This window comes from Panicum virgatum, chromosome 6N (assembly GCF_016808335.1).
Source record: "Panicum virgatum strain AP13 chromosome 6N, P.virgatum_v5, whole genome shotgun sequence".
In the NCBI taxonomy this organism is placed as follows: Eukaryota; Viridiplantae; Streptophyta; class Magnoliopsida; order Poales; family Poaceae; genus Panicum; species Panicum virgatum.
In genome coordinates this window covers 32,763,979-32,787,315 of record NC_053150.1, presented here as the reverse complement: position 1 = coordinate 32,787,315, position 23,337 = coordinate 32,763,979, and the positions used below count along the sequence as shown (strand labels likewise).

General features: G+C 50.4%; 3 protein-coding genes across 8 annotated transcripts in view; all 3 read left to right on the top strand.

Annotated features, from left to right (window-relative positions):
* LOC120679665 (pre-mRNA-processing factor 39-like) overlaps window positions 1-12,841 on the top strand; it is a 54,155-nt gene extending 41,314 nt beyond the window's left edge. For all 5 annotated transcript variants that reach the window (XM_039961315.1, XM_039961317.1, XM_039961316.1 and 2 more), the window contains 2 exons: window positions 11,606-11,656; window positions 11,830-12,841. In XM_039961315.1, coding sequence (XP_039817249.1) covers window positions 11,606-11,656; window positions 11,830-11,913 — 135 coding nt within the window. In that variant the 3' untranslated portion in view covers window positions 11,914-12,841. The remainder of the gene's footprint in view (window positions 1-11,605; window positions 11,657-11,829) is intronic.
* A 4,232-nt stretch (window positions 12,842-17,073) lies between these two features.
* LOC120679718 (universal stress protein A-like protein) lies at window positions 17,074-20,107 on the top strand. Of its 2 annotated transcripts, none has more exons than XM_039961376.1 (5): window positions 17,074-17,436; window positions 17,562-17,653; window positions 18,027-18,145; window positions 19,650-19,811; window positions 19,855-20,107. In XM_039961376.1, the coding sequence occupies exons 1-4, from the start codon at window positions 17,247-17,249 to the stop codon at window positions 19,726-19,728; spliced, it is 480 nt and encodes a 159-aa protein (XP_039817310.1). In that variant the 5' UTR covers window positions 17,074-17,246; the 3' UTR covers window positions 19,729-19,811; window positions 19,855-20,107. The 2 variants fall into 2 exon arrangements, with proteins under 2 accessions (XP_039817310.1, XP_039817309.1); XM_039961375.1 differs by having other exon boundaries at window positions 17,077-17,436; window positions 17,541-17,653.
* A 988-nt stretch (window positions 20,108-21,095) lies between these two features.
* LOC120679586 (thioredoxin-like protein CITRX, chloroplastic) lies at window positions 21,096-23,191 on the top strand. Its single transcript, XM_039961196.1, has 4 exons — window positions 21,096-21,408; window positions 21,494-21,616; window positions 22,634-22,714; window positions 22,819-23,191. Exons 1-4 carry the CDS (start codon window positions 21,163-21,165, stop codon window positions 22,933-22,935), a joined length of 567 nt encoding a protein of 188 aa, XP_039817130.1. The 5' UTR covers window positions 21,096-21,162; the 3' UTR covers window positions 22,936-23,191.
* The last annotated feature ends 146 nt before the right edge of the window (window positions 23,192-23,337 follow it).

Here is a 23,337-nt window from a genome sequence, read left to right as displayed (position 1 = left end):
TCGTTGTGAAGTAGGTGCTCCATGATCTGTATCTTGTGTTGCATGGGTAGAGTCCTCCTCCCCAGTGAACCTTATAGTAGGAGCTATACGATAACCTGAAGTATTAGCTCCTCCACCCTCGTCGCCATCACTACCACCAATGTGGTTGCCATCATCGCCATCATTGGCATCACCGTCACTGCCATCATTGCCATCATCTATCATCATCATCATCATCATCACCAATCTCCTCACCACCACTAGGCTCAGGTGTGGTTTCGTCACTACCTAACTCCTCCTCAGTGCGTGTTTTCTTCCCTTTTCTTAGATCAACATCAACAAGCATCACCATCGCAAAATAACCTCTCATACCTTTCTTTCCCGGAGCCAGCGCCGAAATCTTGACCCAAGTAGCGGTTTTTCGCCGGTAAAACAACGAAATCCGGTCGGGATGCAGCGGTAAGCCGCCGCGCCTTCCCAGCAGCGGGATCCGCTACATACCGGTCGGAATCCGGTGAGATTCCGCCGAAATTTCGGTTCCTGGCGGCGAAATCAGCTGCTGGCGGCGGCGGAAGGGCGGAGGGATGGAAGGGGACAGAGAGGAGAGCGAGGAGGGGACTGGACAAGTGACGAGCTGCGTCGGGGCGGACCCAGGTGAGTTGTGTAGGTTAAAACGCTTAACGGGTTTCTCAGTGGTTAACGGGTCCGAACCCATTTAGTGATTTCAACCAACCAAATCAACTTATTTTCAAATTATTTCAAGTGCTAATTGCTCAGAAAATCAACTAGTTTTTTATCATATTTTTTACATATTTTTTTACAAATTTTTTTTTGAATTTTTTAATTTTGAAACGAAATTTACCGAAATATACCGAAATTCCACTTCCCGGTAACTAGCGAAAACGAAAAAAAATCGAAATTTCGGCGAAATTCCACCGAAATTGTAAACCCTGCTTTCATGTAGCCTTGTCTGGGCCAGCCCGGACCTGGCTCATGAACCTCACACCTGGGACGATCCAGTCCTGAGAAGAGCTCTGTGCGAGGTTCCCAGCGAACTTCGCCAGTGCATACCAGCAGCATGGTGTGGAGGCACACCTTCACGCCGTGAGGCAAAAACCCGGAGAAACGCTCCGGGCCTTCATCTCGTGCTTCACCAAGGTACGGGGTACCATTCCTCGTATCTCAGATGCATCTATTATCACTGCTTTCCGCCAGGGGGTACGTGACGAGAAGATGCTCGAGAAGCTGGCGACGCACGAGGTGGAAAGCATCACTACGCTTTTCTCCCTGGCAGACAAGTGTGCCAGGGCCGCTGAGGGTCGTGCATGCCACTCAGCCCCCCAAGACGGAGACGCCAAGGCTGGTGGCTCCGGTGCTACCGCTCAGGGCGGTGGCAAGAAGAAGAACAAGAACCGGAGTCGCGGGGAACCGCATTCTGGCGGACCAGTCATTGCAGCAGCAGCGCCAGCGGCGGCGCCGGCTGCGGCGGCAGCGGCTGGCGGCCAGAATGCACATGGCAAACGCCCTCGCCCGCAAGGTGGAAGCGGAGGTTCATGCCCAGTGCATCCCACCGCTCGCCACAGCGCAGCTGACTGCCGCGAGATCCAGAAGCTCGCGAAGCGGGTCAGGGGGCGGCGTGAGCAGTCCTCCAAAGACGGTTCACCCCCTCCTCGCCAGCGGGCCGGCAAGGAGAAGGCCTCCGACAGCGGGGCCGCGGCCGGGGAGAAGGAGCTGGGGTACCAATCCCCCGCTCGAGAGCTGAAGGGCGTCTACCACGACGACGACTCCGATTCCGACAACGGCGACCGCCGCAAGAAGCAGTACGTAATGTACGGCAGAAGCTGGGAGCTTGTCTCCCGGCGGGACGTGAAGACCCTTCGCCGGGAGGTCCTTTCGGTGAAGTCGGGGGTCCCGAAGGCGGCGCCGCACCAGAGGTGGATGAACACCACCATCTCTTTCGGGCCATCCGACTGCCCGGAGAATATGGTCGGAGCTGGTGTACTACCTCTAGTCACCGCTCCTGTCATATCCAACGTAAGGCTCTATCACGTGCTGATTGACGGTGGGGCTGGCCTCAACGTCATTAGCTATGCAGCGTTCAAGCAGCTGCAGATCCCGGAGTCCAAGCTGACTCCCTCTCGCCCATTCTCCGGAGTGGGCCCACACCTGGTGTTCCCTCTGGGTAGCATCACATTGCCGGTCACGTTCGGGACCGAGGAGAATTTCCGCACAGAGAGCGTTCTGTTCGATGTTGCGGAGGTGAACCTCCCGTTCAACGCCATCATTGGCCGACCGGCACTCTACTGCTTCATGGCCATTGCTCATTACGGGTATTTGGTCTTAAAGATGCCTTCCCCTACCGGAGTCCTCACCGTGCAGGGTGACCGCACCGCTGCCGTCGCTGCAGTTGAGAGACTGCATGCTCTGGCGGCAGAGGCTGCACGTTCCGAGGAGGATCCATCCACCTCGCAACCCAAGGCGCCTGCAAAGGCTCCCAAGGTCCAACCGTCCGATCCGGACCATGTTCCCGTGAAGACGGTGCAGATTGGAGCGGACTCCACCAGAACCACCCGCATCGCGGGGAACCTGGAGGAGAAATAGGAAAACGGGCTCATCGCTTTCCTCCGGGCAAATGTCGACGTGTTCGTCTGGGAACCGTCACAAATGCCCGGGATCCCCAGGGAAGTGATCGAGCACAATCTGAGTATCTACCCCGACGCCACGCCGGTGCGTCAAAAGCCTCGGAAGCAGTCCGTGGTGCGGCAGAACTTCATCCGCGAAGAAGTCCGCAAGCTCCTACACGCCGGCTTCATCGAGGAGGTCCACCACCCCGAGTGGTTGGCCAATCCGGTCGTCGTCCCAAAGGCCAACGGGAAGCTTCGGATGTGCATTGACTACACCAGCCTCAACAAGGCATGTCCTAGAGACCCCTATCCTCTTCCACGTATCGATCAGATCGTGGACTCCACCTCCGGGTGTGATCTTTTGTCTTTCCTAGATGCATACTCTGGTTTCCACCAGATTCAGATGTATAGAGAGGATAGGAAGCATACTGCCTTTGTAACAGTAGATGGGCTTTATTGCTACATTGTCATGCCGTATGGTCTAAGGAATGCCTTACCCACATTTGTACGAGCTATGAACAAAACCTTCTGTAATCTAATTAGAGATATTGTTGAGGTTTATGTCGATGACATTGTGGTCAAGACTAAGGTAGGGTCAACACTAGTGGAGGACCTGTCCCTCGTCTTCGACCGGCTCCGCGCCACGCGCACGAAGCTGAACCCCGAGAAGTGCATCTTCGGCGTCTCAGCAGGGAAGCTGCTGGGTTTTCTGGTCTCACATCGAGGCATTGAGGCAAACCCAGCCAAGATCAAGGCGATCGAAGCGATGAGGCCTCCTGGCCGCATCAAGGACGTCCAGAAGCTTACTGGATCTCTCGCTGTTCTTAGCCGCTTCATATCGAGGCTGGCCGAGAGGGCCCTTCCCTTCTTCAAGCTATTGAGGAGGTCCGGTCCATTTTCTTGGACCAAAGAGGCTGAATAGGCCTTCCAGGAACTGAAGCAGCATCTCACCTCGCTGCCAGTATTGGTGGCTCCAGAGCCCGGTGAGCCGTTGTTTCTATATCTTGCTGCGTCTGCGGAGGCAGTCAGCATCGTGTTGGTCGCCGAAAGGACGGAGCAAGCACGCCAGGTGAACACCAGGGTCTCCCCGGCCAAGGATGGTGAGCCGGACCCCGGACACGGGGGCCCGTCAACCTCACCCCAGCTTGAAGGTCCAGATCCCGCACAAGCGGGTCCGGAGGAGGCTCGTCCCAGTGGGAACCCAGAACCGCTGGGGGCCCAAGGACCTGATGTGGTGGATAAGGGCGAGCCGGACCCGGTAACTAGGGTTCGGACCGTCCAAAAGCCAGTTTACTACGTCAGCGAAGTCCTCCATGAGGCGAAGGCCAGGTATCTTGAGACGCATAAGCTTATCTATGCAATACTTATTGCGTCCAGGAAACTGCGCCACTACTTTCAGGCACACCGAGTTGTCGTAGTGACCTCTTACCCGTTAAGAGCGATCCTGCACAACTCCAACGCCACAGGCAATATCGCCAAGTGGGCGGCAGAGCTGGCAGAGTTCCAACTGGACTTCTAGCCACGCCATGCAATCAAGAGCCAGATCCTAGCTGATTTCATAGCGGAGTGGACTCCTTCCCCAAGCAATTCTGGGTGTCCGGTCGTCAACGCTGTACCCCCGGAGCCGGGAATCAGGACACCAGTCTTCACCGAGCCCCACTGGACACTCTTCTTCGACGGGTCCGCCGCGAGAAGTGGGCCGGAGCTGGTGTGGTCCTCATCGACCCAAACGGAGATCAGTTGAAGTACATGGTGCACCTTGAGTTCAAGGCCACCAACAACATGGCGGAGTACGAAGCTCTGATCTTTGGCCTGATGCAAGCCCTCTCATTGGGGGTCCGGCAGCTTCTGGTGAAGGGGGACTCCCAGCTAATCATCAAGCAGGTCCGAGGGGATTGCAACTGCAACAATCCCCAGCTCGCGGCATACCTCATACACGTGAGGAAGCTCGAGAAGGACTTCGACGCCTTGGAACTGCAACATGTTCCCCGCGAGCACAACTCAGCAGCAGATGATCTCTCTGCGAGAGCATCTACCTGGGCATTCGTGCCCGAGGGTGTCTTCGAAAGACGGCTGCTGAGACCTACCGCCCTGCCTGCCGAACTGGGTGAAGGGGATCAAGCTAGCACCTCGAAACCAGCGGTCCCGGCAGCATTTCACCTATGGTGCCCGACTTGGGCTGTGTGCTCTGTTGAGGATCCTAGTGACCTCATAGAGCCACCCCCACCTACTCAGGGAGCTCCCGATGCATGGATCTCCGAGATCCGGGACTACCTCAAAGATAACATCCTCCCTGATGACGATGTGTCTGCTGAGCGCATAGTCCGATTGGCTAAACGCTACGCGGTGGTAGAAGGGGATCTCTACCGCCGTGGCGCCAACGGTGTCCTCATGCGGTGCATTTCCCAGGGAGAGGGCCGCGAGTTGCTCGCGGAGATCCGTGGAGGCGAGTGCGGAAGTCATTCCTCCTCTCGCACGCTTGTTGGCAAGGCCTTTCGGCATGGCTTCTATTGACCAACAGCACTCCAGGATGCGGCTGAGCTGGTAAGGTCCTGCAAAGCATGTCAATTCCATGCAAAGCAAATACACACTCCGGCTCAAGCTATGCAGATGATTCCGCCCTCATGGCCATTCGCTGTGTGGGGTGTGGATATCCTGGGGCCATTCCCCCGGGCTGTCGGCGGGTACCGGTTCCTCTATGTCGCCATCAACAAGTTCACCAAGTGGCCGGAGGTTACCCCTGTGGTGAATATCACTAAGAAATCAGCAGTCGCATTCCTCAAGTCCATTGTGTGCAGATTTGGCGTCCCAAACCGCATCATCGCGGACAACGGGACCCAATTCAAAAGCAGACTCTTCCAAGAGTACTGTGAGGACATCGGCATCCAGCTATACTTTGCGTCCGTAGCACATCCCCGCAGCAATGGACAGGTTGAGAGAGCGAATGCAGAGATTCTCAGGGGACTTAAGACCCGCACCTACAACTGCTTGAAGAAGCATGGTGCCAAATGGGTTGACGAGCTTCCATGCGTACTATGGGGCAACCGGACCACACCCAGCCGAGCCACCGGGGAGACTCCGTTCTTCCTGGTCTATGGGGCTGAAGCATGCCTTCCCCCAGAAATTCACCTAGGCTCACCACGGGTCCAGGCCTTTGACGAATCCATGCAGGAGCAGCTGCGGTGTGACGACGTGGACTTCGTTGACGAGCGAAGGTGGCGAGCAGCAATCCGAAATGCACGCTACAACCAGGCGCTCCGGCGCTATCAACGGTTCGTGCACAGTAGGGAGCTCCGGGCTGGCGACCTCGTCCTCAGACGGATCCTGAGCCGAGCAGGGCTCCACAAACGTTCCCCCAGCAGGGAGGGGCCTTTCAGGGTTACAGAGGTATGCCGGCCCGGATGCGTTCGCCTCGCCACAGAAGATGGAGTGCCGCTGCCCAACCCATGGAACATAGAGCATCTGCGTAAGTTTTACACCTAGGCGGAGCAGGGAAATAAAGTTTTCCTTTGTAATAAGATAGAGTGCGGCCCATAGCGGTTGGGGGCCACCCTCGTAAACCCGACCTCTGGCATCCATCGCACCGTCGGCTAACGCGCGGCTCAGAACGGTAGAGGTCCGACCTCGTAAACCCGGCCTCTGGCATCCATCGCGCAAGCCATATACATCAAGATTGCAAAGGAAAGATTTTCTCCTAGTTCTGTCTTTGTGTCAAAGTTAATTTACGCATCCTCCTCCGGGAGTTGGAGCTGCAGGAGCCGCCTGCCAAAGACCACCTCCAGCTCCTCCTCTGCAACAGGACCGGAGCTGGAGGTGGGGGCTTCCGCTGCAGCACTTGTCTCCGGCACCTCCGCTGCCGCCGCGTCGGGTGCGGCTGCGCCCAGCACCGGCCCCTCCGCCGCCGATGCGTCGGGTGCGGCTGCGCCCAGCACCGGCGCCTCCACCGCCGATGCGTCGGGTGCGGCTGCGCCCAGCACCGGCGCCTCCGCCGCCGATGCGTCGGGTGCTGCTGCGCCCAGCACCGGTGCCTCCGATGCGTCGGGTGCGGCTGCGCCCAGCACCGGCGCCTCCGCCGCCGGCGGCATCTCAGTCGCCGCAGCGTCGGGTGCGGATGCCCCCAGCGCCCGCGCTTCTGCCATCGCTGCGTCGGGTGCGGCAGCACCCAGCACCGGCGCTTCCGCCGCCGCCACGACGGGTGCGGCTGCGTCCAGTGCCGGCGCCTCCGCCGTCGCTGCGTCGGGCGCGGCTGCACCCAGCACCGGCGCCCCCACCGCCGCTGCGTCTGCTGCCTCCGCCACAGGTGCCCCCGCAGCCGCAGCGTTGTGCGCTGCTGAGTCTGGAAATGACGCGCCTGTCGGCATCACGTCGCGCACCACCGTGCTGGCATAGGTCGCTGTACCTGAGGGTCCCGCACCCGCTGTCGCCGTTGCTGTCGACGCCGAGGCCGCGGACGCCTGGGTACCAGCCGACGAGCCGGCGATGGTGGAAGAATTGCTGGGGCGACGACCCCTGGCAACAAAGTGGAGAAGCCTTCAGCAAAAAGCGGTGCACCTGGCACAAGGGAAAAGAGCAGGATAACACTAACCCAGAAGTGCTGGGTACCCAGCGTCCTCGGAGGCCCGGCCTCTTCTCCTGCAGCTGCTGCTGTTGCTGTTGCTGCTCCTGCAGCTGCGATGCAGGCGCAACCCAGGCTTGCTCCTGATGCTGCTGCTGTCCCCGTGGCTGCGGCATGGGCGCGACCCGGGGTTGCACCTGTTGCTGCTGTTGCCGCTCTCGCGCCCGTTGCAGCTGCTCCTGCGGCTGCTGCTGCTGCTGTTGCTGCTGGCGGGAGGAATTCCTCGGCGGCGATGGTGGTGGTGCAGTCGCCCCAGAGGACCCGCGAGGGCCGGCAGCCCGGGAGCTACCCTGGCCCGCGCCCCCAGAGGTCCTCTGGCGCTTCGCGGCGGGCTCCGAGACCAGGGTCCCGTCGCCCCTGAGTAGCCTGCGCCGGTCTGCATCTCCCGACGATGCACCGGAGCTGCTCTGTATCTGGCTGGAACCGGTCGTGGCGGCGCTGCTGGCCGCGGCCTGCTTCCCCTTCGTGATGGCACCGGACCCCGCGGTGCTCAGTGTAGCTTGATCCCCTGACGCGCCAGGGATCCAGAGCCCACGGTTCGGACCGCCCCCGCTCTGGCGTGGGGCCAACCCCCCGTCATCAATAGTTGGCAGGGTAGCCAGCACCGCCACCCTCGCGGAGTCCTCGCAGAGGGGGACAATTCCCTGGGGGAGGATCAGGTTCTCTGGGATGAAGGCGTCTCCCGTCACGTTCCGCACCAGGACCTCCAGGGCTTCCTGGGTCAGGTCGCTCCCCTCCCCGCGGTGGGTCCTGCTGCAGTCGTTGAGGCCGGTGAAGTTCCACGCAGGACGCGGCCACTGCTTCAGGGGAGCGATCTGGCGCTTCAGGAAATCTCTAAGCACGTGCCACGAGGTGAGGCCGCTCTCCGCCAACGACCTGATCTTGCACAGCACAGAGTCGAATTTCGGCCGCAGGGACGGCTTGGCCCTCCAGGTTGCGCGGTCGGAGGCGGGCCCCTCGGTCGGCAGGGCAAGGCGCTCGTTGGCTTCGGTGGTGGCGATCAACCAATCCCTGCGCCACTCCTCCCACTTCCCGCCAGTGAGGCCGGGAATGTAAGGAGTCGGCAGGTCACTCCTTATCTGGAAATAGTACCCCCCCCCCCACTTCGTCCTTGCTCCTTCCGGACCTCACCAGAATGAAGAAGTAGCGGAAGAGGATGACGCAGGGGCGCACTCCCACGAACATCTCGCACAAGTGCACGAAGATGGACGTCAGGAGGAGGGAGTGGGGCGTCAGGTGCTGAAGTTGGAGGCCGAAGTCTTCCAGCAGCAGCAGCAGGAACGAAGAAATCGGCAGTCCCACGCCGGTGGAGATGTGTGAGGTGAATAGCACAAACTCCCCGGCGCGGAGGTTGCCAAGGGGAACCGAGCCTGCTCGGACCCCCCAGCCGGTCTCCTGAGCACTCCACCCAAGCAGGCGGCGCACTGTGTTCAACTCTCCCTCGGTCTGGAAGCAGCGGGGATGAACAAGGGATGCCATCTCTCGGTGGAGTGAGGAGCAGCCTGCGTAGGGGAGGAAGGGGCAAGGAAAGCTCGAAGGCAAAAGGGCGCAAAGGTTGGAAGGAAGAAGACGAATGCGGGAAAGTAACCGCGGAATGCGGTTCGCCCCATTATAAAGCCTGACTCAACCGGTGCACCCCGGAACCGTCGCCGGAACCCAAGCGACGCCCGCGCCTGGTGTTAACCGCCCAGTCCATGACATGGGGGCCCAGGCCCACCTGTCGGGGTGAGCGGGTAACCAACAAGGGTGCGAAAAGACGGGATCTGAACCATCGCCCGCGCGCGCACGGAGCGAGGCGGAAGCTGAGCTGACGTGCGCGTATTAAGCGCTGGCGTGGCCGAGTTTTTCGGGAACTGCGCCGGTGGTAAATGATCCGTTTACTCCGGCCGCAACAATGCCGAGCGTCACGCGCGTGACTAGGTGAACCACTGTGCGTGGGGCCCATAGTCAGTAAGCCGTTGCGATGTGATGAGGCAGCAAACAACCCGATGGATGGTCAAAGCCGGTCAAGACCCCTGCAGTAAGAAGCTTCAATCTATACGAAGCCAAATCGCAGTAGTGGCCCCACCTGTGGGTTCGTACCTCCCCCAAGGTGGGCCCAGGGGCCCCTGTCGGTACCCTGTAGCAGGGATACCCACTCTTACTGCAGCAAGGCAGGGCCCGCGTAGTTATCCGTAACTGCGCGGAAAGGACGGAGTAGCCAGGCCCCACGGGTCAGGCTCTTCCCTCACCAGGCCAACGGCCCCGGACCCGTTCCCCGCCTGGGGATGGGTCCGGAGACGCCACGTGTCTCTAAGGAAGGGAAGCTCCGAGCTGACAACCGAGGCCTCGGACCCCCCATAGGGGACCGGGACCTCCTGCGTCCGAACGGACTCCCCTTACCGCGTGGGGGTCCGGAGCCGCCACGTGCCCCGGAGGCGCGGGCTCATGCGCGAGCCTTCCGCTGGGAGCTCGCCACCCACCGCATTTAATGTGGATGGTGAGGCGTGCTCTGTCGCCGCGGCACGCGGGACAGCTTTTGTCAGGCCTCATTGTGCACCGCGTATTACCAGGGTGCACAGTGCAGCTGCCTGTGCCGCACCTGCGCAGAGCCCGTCTGCAGCATTAAAAGGATACGACGGCACGGCACTTTTCCATCATGCCGCCTACGCCGCAATCTACACAGCCCGTGTAGCTACATGGCAGGCGACGCCACTGGCTATGTCTGGCATCGTCCCTGACAAGACAGCGACTGGACATGAGGAGCGAGAGATTCCCTTTGCCTGCGACGCCATAATGTATGAACAGTACGCTATTTTATACTACATTGTTGGGCCCACCTGTCGGGGACCCAACAGCCATGTACGCGCCTCTCTTGAGATATAAAAGGGAGGCGCTCGCTATGCACTGGGGGCTCTCCAGAGACACACAAGCTCTCGCGAACTCACTCTCGAGAGAAGTCAATACAACACGCAGTGGACGTAGGGTATTACGCTCCGGCGGCCCGAACCACTCTAATCCCGCTGTGTTCATTGTGTTCTTGAGAGAGATCGAACTAGGACTAGCTAACCCCTACACACCCTCTGGGCTAGGGCGAGTGCCTTCCGCCACCCGGCTGTGGTTTGCAGCACCACGACATTTATTATCTTGGATGTTCTCCACTTATGTTGCCTATTCCACTTCAAGATTCGTGGACCTTTTACAAAGAGAACTACTGAACCAAACCTCTTGTTTAAGATATTTCTCCTTGTAATTTGTGACTACCGGATAACATAATGGAATCAGAATGGAATATTCACCTGAGTAATGCTACACCTGCGAAGATGTTTTTACAAAAATACTCTTCTTGCATGCTAACATGGACAGCAATCATGCATCTGATTTGAACTTACCAATTGAAAGGTTCATGTGGCAGTGGTGATAGTCCGTGTCAGTACGAATGCAGAGTTTTTGTAAAACTTATTTGTAGTGTTACTCTTTTCATCTTGACCACATTGTGGTTAAATGAGTTAAACTCTATTCTTGAGAAGAGTGTTATGTATGGTATACTATATGGGGCCTGTGCTGTCGGACTCAATCAGCCAAAGCACTCATAGGGCCAGCAGTCCAGCACATCACCTAATGGGAGTTCAGGCTCTGGCACCATGCCCTCCATCTTTGATTTCCCTTCTCTTTCCCTGTGCCTCTCTCATTCTTTCTGCCTCGGCTGTGGGCACTCTGTTTGGCTGAAGTGCCATCAAGCACGATCCAAGGGGTCTGGGACCTCAGTCAACTACCTCTCATTTTCTCTCGTTGCTTTCCAAACTTCATCCTGTCATTTGGAATTCGAGCTAACTGATCTCTATTGATAAATGCACTGAAGACTACCACCTACAAGATAATCATGATCACCACCACTTGCATGATTGATGCCACACTTACCCACGCGAAGGCAATAATGGTGGACATGGCAACAGCATTGGTCTGGGAGAAAAAAAAAACTCGGCTGTGGGGGGGACCCCCGAGCATTGAATAAGAGAAGAATTCGTCAGGGAGAAGGACCAGGACAAATAGCATATATGGTGCTGGCTGATGTGGCACTTGCCATAGAGTTGGTTGGGGCTGCCCGCTGAGCTTTGCCCCAGAGTAGATGTATATTCCTCAAGAATGGTCAGACAAAACAAGATGATTCTTGGGTTGAGCAAGTCCTTGTTATGTTTCTTATTTCGGGGATAATTTGCATTGCACCATACTAGGATCTCATATCATGGTTGTTTGTCTTGTTTACTTTACGTCTGAAGTGAACTCGTGTCAGTTCATTGGTTTGTTGCTGCTAAATTCAAGACTTCAAGAGAAACCCTGTCTGCACGTGCAGAGACCTATCCATATCTTGTCTTGAGTTTGCTCTGAGAAATTATCCCTTTTTCAGGATGGAAGGAACATGCAAATGGAGCATGCGCAACATTCTGAAGCATCACAGGTGACATAAATTATCAACTTGTTCATTTGCATTAAAACAGTTTCAACATGTGTTTTTTCTATGCATACTCTGACTTTTTTGTCAGTAAAGTTGATTATTTTTTTCATCCAGAATTTCCAATCTTGATTTTCCTCAAAAGTTTTTCTCAATCCTGATTTACTTGTCTTCTTCAGAGTGATGGTTCCAAACTGCGGAGTGGTGAACAATCTGAATTATCCTACCCGTCAACTCCACAATCACAGCGCTCAAATCGCTGAATTGTTTTGGATCACCTGTCTTCTAATCAAAAGACAATGAAAGATTTAAGTACCATCTGGCAAATGGATACATGGACATACTTAGAAACATGAAGGCCACATGTCTATTTTCTATCTTGCTCCCAATAGATGACCTTGACTCTGTACTGTGTCAGAATGGTGATGATGAGCTGCCCGTTCCCCCTGGTGGTGAGGAAGCATGAACTCGTGCACTTGGATTGCTCCATGTAACAAATCTTATGGTGGCTTTATCTTGTGCTAGACTGGGTTCCTCAACTGCAGGTGACGTTATCTACTGAGAACTAGCTTCTGTTAAACCGCGTCATGTGAAATGTCAGCTATGATGAACATGATCCACAGCATGGGTATGAACTCGGCAATGTGCACGTCTGCAAAAGGGGCACTGTGATATGTCGGAGATGATTTGTCATGCCTTGGTGAATCACTCAAATTTCAATTAGAAAACCTTAACTCAAGCAGGGATATCTAGAATATATATTGATAAAGCGGATGGTTTCCTATCGTAGCTCCTATATGTTTTATCATATTGACCTTCGGCTGAATAGTGACAAAAAGAAAGCAAAAAGGCTGGAAATTGTGCAGTATGCCATAAACCTGCTGCTACATATTTGCAATTCATTTTTGGCTGGGTTAAACTGCTGTCATACTCCTGTATTCTCTGCAGCAAATCGTAGTGTATCTAGGCATTTAGCATTATGTGAACACCATAGCTTATAGGTGATGATGTTTCCAATGATCTGAGATATTGAATTTAATTCTTAGGTATTTCAATCATTTCTAGAGAATTGGTCTGGCTACTTGAGCATAGTGATTGAAGGAGCTGTAAATATTAGAATTCTTAGGTTTTATGATGTATCTGTGATTATTGTAACTTGCAATAGAAATATTGAAGGGGAAAAATGCGTCAGCACTTCAGAGTGACTGCTTGTCATCCGTATCATGCTCAATGTCCTTGGGAGCTACATTTGCGTAGCTGACATAGATGACATCATTTGGCGTGCAAAATCAACGTGATACCATCGACATTTTCGGCTCCCTGCAAAAAAGGTAAGGTGGAGCCGGAGTAGGTGGAGCTAGGTTTTGTGGCTCCATCTTCTCATAAGCAAAACCGATGCCGTTGTTCCATCTTCTTATCTGCTACAGTATGGAGCTGCTCCATTTCTAGAGTTTGGTAGGGCTCTAGCATTCTTTTACTAGCACGGTGTCCATCCTTTGCTACATGTAATAAATTTTATCATTCGGAACTATTCGAGACCAAACTCCGCCTATGCTGACTGGAAGACTCTCTCTCCTGAGTCGTCTCAACATAGCCGGCCCCAAGCCCGGGTAAAGGAGGAGGGTTGCGTTAGGTTTTGACAAACCAGCATAAAAAATGTCACTCTAATGGATATGAAACCTACAAGAAACTCGTTGGGGCGTAACCCTCTTAGCGACGCGCTACATCGGAACCCGGGTGTGGTGATAAATGGGCAAGGGCCGGGTCGCCATCCCCCCAAGGGCGCGTCGTATCATGACCTGGGTACGATGATAAGTGAGCAAGGGTCGGGTCGTCACCTGAATGGCGCGCTACATCTACGCCCGGGTGTAGTGAAAAATGAGCAAGGGTCTTCGCACTTCCCTCGACGGGTGCGAAGGGTAAGGAAGCTAGCCGAGCCAACTAGGTTTCGTATAGGTAGCTGGAACGTAGGGTCCCTAACGGGTAAGTTGCGAGAGCTATTGATGTAGCAATTAGGAGGCGTGTAAATATTCTATGCGTTCAAGAGACTAAATGGAAGGGCCAGAAGGCGAAGGAGGTTGAGGATACTGGCTTCAAGCTTTGGTACACGGGAGCAACTCCGGGTAGGAATGGTGTAGGCATATTGATTGATAGGAGCCTTAAGGATGGAGTCGTAGAGGTTAGAAGGCAAGGCGACCGGATTATCCTAATCCGGTTGGTAGTTGGAGATTCGGTTTTGAATGTGATCAGTGCATATGCCCCTCAGGTAGGCCTTAGTGAGAGCACCAAGATGCAGTTCTGGGAAGATCTAGATAGAATGGTTAGTACCGTGCCTACCAGCGAGAAACTCTTCATAGGAGGAGACCTCAACGGTCATGTGGGTGCGACTAATGTAGGGTTCGAGCGAGTGCACGGGGGTTTTGGGTATGGTAGCAGGAGTCAAGAGGGGGAGGATGTGTTGAACTTCGCGTTAGCCTACGACTTGTTGATAGCGAATACTGTGTTTAAGAAGAGGGAATCCCATCTTGTGACGTTTCGTAGTGGACAACACTCGAGCCAGATCGACTTTATCCTTACTAGGAGGGAGGATAGACGTGATTGCTTAGATTGTAAGGTGATACCCGGGGAGTGTGTTGTCCCTCAACACAAGCTTGTGGTGGCGGACTTTCGTCTTCGGGTACGTGTCCACCGGGACAAATGTACCAAGATTGCGAGAACAAGTGGTGGAAGCTTAGAGGGGAAGCGGCACAAGCGTTTAAGGAAAGGATGCTAGGTGAGGGGCCTTGGGAAGAAGGAGAAGACGCAGATGACATGTGGCTAAAGATGGCAACATGTGTTCGGACGGTGGCCTCAGAGGTGTTTGGCGTGAGTAAGGGAGGCAAACAGGAGGGGAAAGACACCTGGTGGTGGAACGACGAGGTGCAAAGGGCTATTAAGGAGAAGAAGGAGTGTTTCAAGCGTCTCCATCTTGACAAGAGTGCAGCCAACATCGAGGGCTATAAATTAGCGAAGAGGGTTGCAAAGCGAGCTGTGAGTGTAGCAAAAGGTAAGGCGTATGATGACCTGTATCAGCGGCTAGGCACGAAAGAAGGGGAAAAGGACATTTATAGGATGGCTAGGATCCGCGAGCGGAAGACAAGGGACATCAACCAAATCAAATGTATTAAGGATGGGACAGATCGACTGCTAGTGAAGGATGATGAGATCATGGATAGATGGAGAGAGTACTTCGACAAGTTGTTTAATGGGGAGAGTGAGAGCCCTACCCTTGAGTTAGATGACTCTTTTGACGATACCAACAGACGTTTTGTGAGGAGAATTCAGGAGGTAGAGATCGGGGAGGCTTTGAAGAGGATGAAGAGAGGTAAAGCGTTGGGTCCTGATGGTATTCCCATTGAGGTGTGGAGATGCCTAGGAGATAGAGCAATAGTTTGGTTAACTAAGCTTTTTAATCTCATTTTTCGGTCAAACAAGATGCCGGAAGAATGGAGGAGAAGTATATTAGTACCTATCTTCAAAAACAAGGGCGATGTTCAAAGTTGTACTAACTACCGTGGGATTAAGCTGATGAGCCATACGATGAAGCTTTGGGAGAGGGTCATCGAGCATCGCCTAAGAAGAGGGACAAGTGTGACCAAAACCAATTTGGGTTCATGCCTGGAAGGTCAACCATGGAGGCGATTTTCTTAATACGACAATTGATGGAGAGATATAGGGAGCAGAAGAAGGACTTGCATATGGTCTTCATTGACCTTGAGAAGGCATATGACAAAGTACCGAGAAATGTCATGTGGTGGGCTTTGGAGAAGCACAAAGTCCAAACCAAATACATTACCCTCATTAAGGATATGTACAAAGATGCGACGACGTTTGTCCGGACATGTGATGGCAACACCACTGACTTTCCTATTAACATAGGTCTACACCAGGGGTCAGCTTTGAGCCCTTATTTATTTGCTTTAGTGATGGATGAGATCACAAGGGATATACAAGGTGAGATCCCTTGGTGTATGCTCTTTGCTGATGATGTGGTGCTAGTTGACGAGAGTAGGGCAGGGGTTAATAGGAAGTTAGAGCTGTGGAGACGCACGTTAGAGTCGAAAGGGTTCAGACTTAGTAGGACCAAGACCGAGTACATGATGTGCGATTTCAGCGCGACTAGGCATGAGGGGGGAGACGTTAGTCTAGATGGGCAAGTGGTGGTCCAGAAGGATACGTTTCGGTATTTAGGATCGGTGTTACAAAAGGATGGCGACATTGATGAAGATGTTAGGCATAAAATTTCAGCTGGCTGGTTGAAATGGCGGCAAGCTTCTGGCATCCTTTGTGACAAGAGGGTGCCACAAAAGCTAAAAGGCAAATTCTATAGGACAGCAATTCGTCCGGCGATATTATACGATGCTGAATGTTGGCCTACAAAAAGACGACATGTGCAGCAACTGAGTGTAGCAGAGATGCGGATGTTGCGGTGGTTTTGCGGGCACACAAGGAGGGATAGAGTCCGGAACGAAGTTATTCGGGATAGGGTCGGGGTGGCACCAATTGAGGAGAAACTTACTCAGCATCGGCTGAGATGGTTTGGACATGTCCAACGAAGGCCTCCTGAGGCGCCGGTGCGTAATGGGATCATCGAGCTAGTCGATAATGTAAAGAGGGGTAGAGGTAGACCTAAACTGACGTGGGATGAGTCGGTTAAGAGAGACCTTAAGGATTGGAACATCTCTAAAGAGATAGCTTTGGATAGGAGCGCTTGGAGACTAGCTATCAATGTGCTTGAACCTTGAACTTATTTCTTTCGGGTTTCATCTCTAGTCTACCCTAACTTGCTTGGGAAAAAAGGCTATGTTGTTGTTGTGGAACTATTCGAGACCAACTTTATACTCTTAATTCACTCTGTGCCCAGGTGTTGCCGTGAGCTCGCGAGGCATTCGGATTCTAATTGAGATTCGAATTGATTTATGTGGGTTCTAGATTCTGATTAGAATTCTGACGGACGAACCAAGAAATCATTATTTGCTTTATAAATAGTAGAGATATATACGATATTTACAGCCTTGGTTGGAGAGACTTTGTAGCTCTGTCCCTTCCTGCTCCCTCCGTTCTACTCTCGTTGTTTCTCGATAAATCAAATAATTTAAACTTGATCAAATTTATACAAATAGTAGTAATATTTACGATGCAGAATAAGTATCATTAGATATAATCATATATTATAATTTATACTAATTTTATTTGAAGATATGAATATCAGTAACTTTTTATATATTTTTATTTAAACTTTAACTATTTAACTGTTCCACAAACAGGACTTGCATTCTTTGCACGGAGGAATGACGTGTAATGTTTATCCATTTCCTGGCGTGTCCCTGTCGTGTGGATCCACGAAAGTTTGCTCCGCTCGCCGCGTAGCAGGCATGTGGCTGACCTCGCCAACTTGGCCTGCGCATCCGCCAAGTTCCAGAAGCCACGCCACCGAGGCACCGACTACCGAGAGCCCTGCAGCAGAAGATTTAAGGCAGCCTGAGACCGGTGAGATAGTGAGAGAAGCTAGATCGATCGAGCATTCTGGTTGACGCAAGCAGAGTGACACACGACGATGGCCGCGCCGGCGCCGCAGCAGGGGCAGACGGTGATGGTGGCGGTGGACGAGAGCGAGTGCAGCCGCCGCGCGCTGGAGTGGGCGCTGCGGAACCTGGCGCCCACGCTGGCGCCCCCGCTGCTGCTGCTCACCGTGCAGCCGCTCGTCCCCCTTGGATACGTCTCCGCGGCCTCCTTCGGCACCCCTCGTACGTATTGATTGCTTAGCGGCACCAGCCCCAATTCCTGTCATTTCCGTGCTCACTTGCTCTCGATTTTGGGTGGCTGGGATGATGCGGTTGATGTGTGCTAGTGGGCACCGTTCCTCCTGTAGCCCCGGAGCTCATCAAGTCGATGCAGGATCAGCAGAGGGAGCTCACGCAGGCGCTCCTCAGCAAGGCCAAGGCCATCTGTGCGGAGCATGGGGTATGTAGCTTTAGATCTGGATGGTTTATCTGTTTTAGAATCTTCAGAGCAGGTGATAGCTAGAATCAGGTGTTCCTAGGATTCAGGTTGCAACTTTTTTCCAAAATTACTCACTGGAAAGGTACACGCGACCACATCCCAGTCCAAACTGTTGTACTTAGGAGAATATACCTAACCTGCACAATGGGGATAAACTTGAAAGAGTACGGAATTAGCGGACTGTATTTACCTTATTCCACAGCAGCACAGGTTGTGTTCTAGACATAACGAATGTTGTCATCCACTGCAAGAATCAGCAAAGCAGTAGGCCTTAATTGCTACTATTCTGCAGTTAGCGTTACCATTACAAATTTTACTCCTGTTTCAATTGCAGGTTCCAGTAGAGACAATTGTTGAAGTAGGAGATCCGAAGGAGATGATATGTGAAGCAGCTGAGAAAAAAAATGTCGATCTGCTAGTCCTTGGAAGCCACAGTCGTGGGCCTATACAAAGGTATGGGAGATATTTCTGATTAATTAACAGAAAGTAATCAATACTTGTATTTATGTGTGAGCTTATGTCTCCTTATATGAATGATATAACCAAATGTTATATAGTTGCATTGATATAGTTACAAATGGGTTCTTATTTGACTTTCAGATAAGAATTCAGAAGTTGTAGTCAATCATGCATGTTAAGTTCAGTCTTCATAAGTCATTCTTCAGCTAACGCATTATGACTTTTTGCCGATGTTGTTCCATTATTCACTCAACTTGTCAACCGTGCGAACAGCAAAATGCCTTTAGTGCCAGTGAAGAGAGCACAATGAATAAATCTTTTAATTGGTTAACCTAAGATTAATCTTATTGCTTCGTGTTCGGAGCAGTTTCTGTTTATACGCAATCATCATTTTCTGTACTCAGTTCTGGTTGAATAAGAAAAGTTGCATGTGAAACCTAATAACTAAAAACATCCTTTTTAGACAGCAACTAAACCGATTCTGGTGGCACATAATCTATGGCGCTGACTTGGTTGGCCAATTGAGTTCGAAAATCGCTATCTTGACTAGTTGACTGGTAGAACTCCTGTCCTTCCATTAAATTAAAGTAAGGACATGTAAATCCACATATTACAGTTTCTAACCGACACAGCTTACATGCAAGTTGCTATATTTTTTTTAACAGATCAGAAATAATGGTATTGTCTCAGATGGTTTTATTTTGTTATCTGCCGTCATTTTTCAGAATTTAGAGTCAGCTTCCTGCAAGTACATCACATGACGTGCTTTTCTCCCTTGAACACCTAATTTCTGTAGAATTTGCATTGTTTCTGACAGGTCTTTTTAGTTATCTGCCATCGATTTTCAGAATTTTAGTGTCAGGCTTGCTGCAAGTATAACACATAAGTCTGCAATCCATCCCACCCCACTTCCCTCCTCCTCACACCTAGGTTCTGAAACTGATATTTACATGGTACTTTTGGTTCAATAAACCACCAAAAATAGTTAAACTGGTGCAGACAATCTGATGTGTTGCTCACCTGCTTCTCATTAGAAAAGAGCAAACCATTAGTCAAATACTTTGAGTTGTCATCTGGAAAAAGGCAAGAGCCATATTCCAGCTTTAGCTTCTAATTGTGTCCCATTTTACTTCTTGCAAACAGTTCTTTAAACATTGCATGAGATAAGTATCTTACTTAATGAGCACTCATTGATTTGACTACACACTGATATAGTAGCCAAACTTTTCTCCACATTCTGCAATTGTTCTTGGACAGTAATCTTGACTGTTAAATTTAGCGAACCATTTCCTGTCTCATGGTTTATTTCTCGCAAGTTCTCCTGAATAACGATGTCCCAAATAAAGAGGTCCTTAAATACAGTTATAACCTAAAAAATAAATTGTGTTTCTGTGTTCCATAGATCGGCTTCCAATTAAATGTTATGTGGAACTCATCAAGCTTGATGCTGATTGCGTAGCCATCAGTGATCTAACAATTGCTTGTATCATCACTACAGGTTGTTTCTTGGGAGCGTTAGTAACTACTGCGTTCATCATTGCAAGTGTCCAGTTCTTGTTGTGAAGAATCAAGGCTGAGGATTCCTGCATAAATCAACTTCCAATGTTGTCGTAATTCTGTTTGGGTATTTATCAACATATATATATATATATATATATATATATATATATATATATATATATATATATATATATATATATATATGAATGCTATCAACATATTGTACACAATAACGGGCAAGATAGTGCAAGTATTACTTTGGTCAAACACATTTGGCAAATAAAGCATCTTGCTTCTGGACATCGGAGTGTGGAGGCTGACAAAAGAGGGGGGTTTTCGTTGATCAATAGTGTCTTGCTTCCACACTGGCATATGCATATTCCGGTTCCGCAGAACTGTAAAAAGGAACTTACTATGAACTTTGTGCGAATAAATGTCTCCAAATACTTGGCACTTCACGTCTCCTAAAATGCATTTTTCATTTTGCCTACTATAAGATCTCTTTTTCCCTCTCGACAAATAAATGTTCTAGAGATATTTATATAATTTCATAAGGGCGTTATTATGGCAGTTTTGCATTAAATAAATGTTCTAGAGATACTTATATAATTTCATTAAGCAATTATGCTTGTGAGTTGTTGCGGACAGAGTTAGTATAATTATCGGATATGTATATTTTCCCATTTATTAATTGGTAGAAATCTACATGATCGAGTTATGAACGGAAGGGTTGTCCAACTCGCATATAGATAAGCTAAGGTCTACCTATCAATAACATAAATCTAAAAATTTATGTGGATCAAACCAAAAAATTAGATGGAAATTTTACTCATTTTAAAAATAGGTATATATAAAAGTGTGTCGGCAGATTTGCATTACAAAAGTGGAGTACCGGAGTCTGCGTGTATAGGTAAAAACAATGACAAATATTAAGAAATAGAGGGTAGTAGTTTTGTTTTCTTCCAAAAATGACAAATTTAGAAAATTGAGGGGTGCAATTTGAGAATTTCGTAGTGCCATCGCTAGATTGTCACTTGTTGCGTCTAATCCTAAGTAGGTAACACATATTCCCTCCATTTATTTTTGATAGATATATTTTATCTTGACACAATAATTAAAAAATAACTTTATTATATAATAAACGTCGACACATGTTCTTTTTATTGGTTCTTTAATATTTTAACTAGAAACTTCTCGTTACTAGTGTTATTTGCTATAGTCCATGCTAATAGCAAATATATCTATCTATATTTGAGTTTTTAAATATATCAATAAAAAATGAATGGAGGGAGTGATATAAAATAAAACAATCCAATATTTTTTTAAAAAAGAAAAGAAAAGAAAGAGTCCAAGTTTGATAGAATACCAAGAAACACAGGGTGTCACTGGCAAATTGCCACACACGGGCAGTTCTGCTTAAACCCCGTGCCATTTGGATCCTGCCATTTGCACGAAACTCTACCGGATAGGATTTATCCCCCTCCCTCCGCGCGCTCTCCGTCGTGTCCGCCATGACCACGGCCGCAGCCGTCCTGCCGGCCTGCGCCGCCGGTCCCCTCTCCCAAGCACCCGCCCCGCTCCCGCGGCGCCTCCTCTCTATACAGCCCTCCCCCGCGCGCAGGGACGGCTCCCGCGGCTGCAGCCTCGCCGGCTCCAGCGGCAGCCGCGCGCCAACCGTTCGACGGAACGCCGCCGCCGAGACAGTGGTTCCATACGTGCCGGGATCCGGCAAGTACATCGCGCCGGACTACCTCGTGGTACGGAGCAGCGCGGTTCACTGGGCCAGGAATCTTGCCGCGCTTCATCAGACTGAGCGATGCTTTTCTTTGTTCGTGGTTGCAGAAGAAGGTGTCGGCCAAGGAGGTGGAGGAACTGGTGAGGGGGGAGAGGAACGTGCCGCTCATCGTCGACTTCTACGCGACATGGTGCGGGCCCTGCGTTCAGATGGCGCAGGACATCGAGATGGTACGCCACGCCCCTTTGCCTTGCCAGTTTCGCATTCTTTGGTTTTGTTGGTTTTCCTGTGATTTCTGATTACCTTGGCCAATACAACACCCGACTGTAAGGTTGGAAACAATGGGACTAGCTAGTGGTATAAACGAGTTTGCTCATGGATGCTAATGAGATGAAATGCATTGGAATGTACCTTTTCATTTTCTGCTAATTTTTAAGGGGAAATTTTACAGCAGGACACTCTTCATTCTTTGTATATGCTGTAGGACCAAGAAAAATAATTGGCTACAAGACAGTAGTGGCTGTCTTGCGGCAAATAAACTAGTGTCCTATAGCAAAAAAATGTATGTTAGTGCCCTACAGCTAATTTCATGGATCAGCAGTGTCCTGTGGCAAGTTTTTCCTTTAAGCAATGTGTAAAGCTTCTGATGACATTTGGAAACATCTATTGTGTGATTTAGTCTAGAATAATAGCATACTGGACATCATTTAGCTTCTGCAGTCTGGTAGTGAACTTTGTTAAGAAGAATTCTTGACAGTTCGAAATCCCATCTGAAATGAACTGAAGGCAGTTCTTGGGGAAAAAAAGAAATGAATAGTAAACAAATTATAAAGAATTGTTTCCCAAAAAACATTATTGTACTTGGCAATTAGTTATTACTCTTTCAGTGCTTTTGAAGAATATTGTGAAATAGTGGTGTCTTCATGCCTGGAAAAAATATCTTGACAAAAACTAATTTAGGATGCCTGGCTTATGTTAAACAGTTAAAGCATGGTGAGTTATCTTAGAGACTTTGTTCAATTATTGCTGATATCCTGAATCTTGGAGGTAGTTGCACTTCTATTCTGCTCTGAGCTTCGCGTTGGGATAAAAAGTGTCTGAGGAGTGCATCAGTTTAGCAGTTTTTCCTCAGTGATCAGAAGGGCCATATATTGTTATGGAGGAATATTTGAAAGATGGACAAATTGTTCTGCCTTTCATAATAATCTTACTGTATCCTTAGCATTTATTGCAATATATTTTTTCAGCTTGCAGTCGAGTATGAGGACAACGCCCTATTTGTGAAGGTGGACACCGATGACGAGTATGAATTTGCAAAAGACATGCAGGTGCACCAATCCTGGTCCACATTAGCGTTCGTTACATTTTTATTGGGAGTTCTACTTTTTGTTTCCTTTAATGACTGAAGAGTTACAATTGATAAAACATTCAGGTAAGAGGACTTCCAACACTGTATTTCTTCAGTCCAGACCAAAGCAAAGACGCCATACGCACGGAGGGGCTAATTCCAATGGATATGATCAGAAACATCATTGACAATGAGCTATGACAGCTGATAGGCAAATAGACACGTAGGCAGTGTTTTTTGTTTGTAGCGGATGAGATTTTGTCTGAGACTTGAGTGTTTAGGTACTAGTTTGCTGTGCTGTATTCGGTTCTTGTATTGCTTCACTGCCAGAGTTTCTGCAGGTGGGAATGCAGGTGTAGCATAGGATTGGAACTTGAGACTCACGACTAAGTTACTCTGTTGTTTCTCCATTATGTTTATCTTGTTCATCGAAATCCTTTGGTTTGCCCAGTGTTCATTTTGATCCACAAACTGATTAGTTGGGTTTGGCTCACATAGGTCCTCCAAATTTCAAGAGTACCAATTTGGTCCTGGAACTGGTATTTTTGGGCTGAAATATTGTTGGGGACTTGGGACGGAAAAGTTCTTGATTTTCTCAGGAAG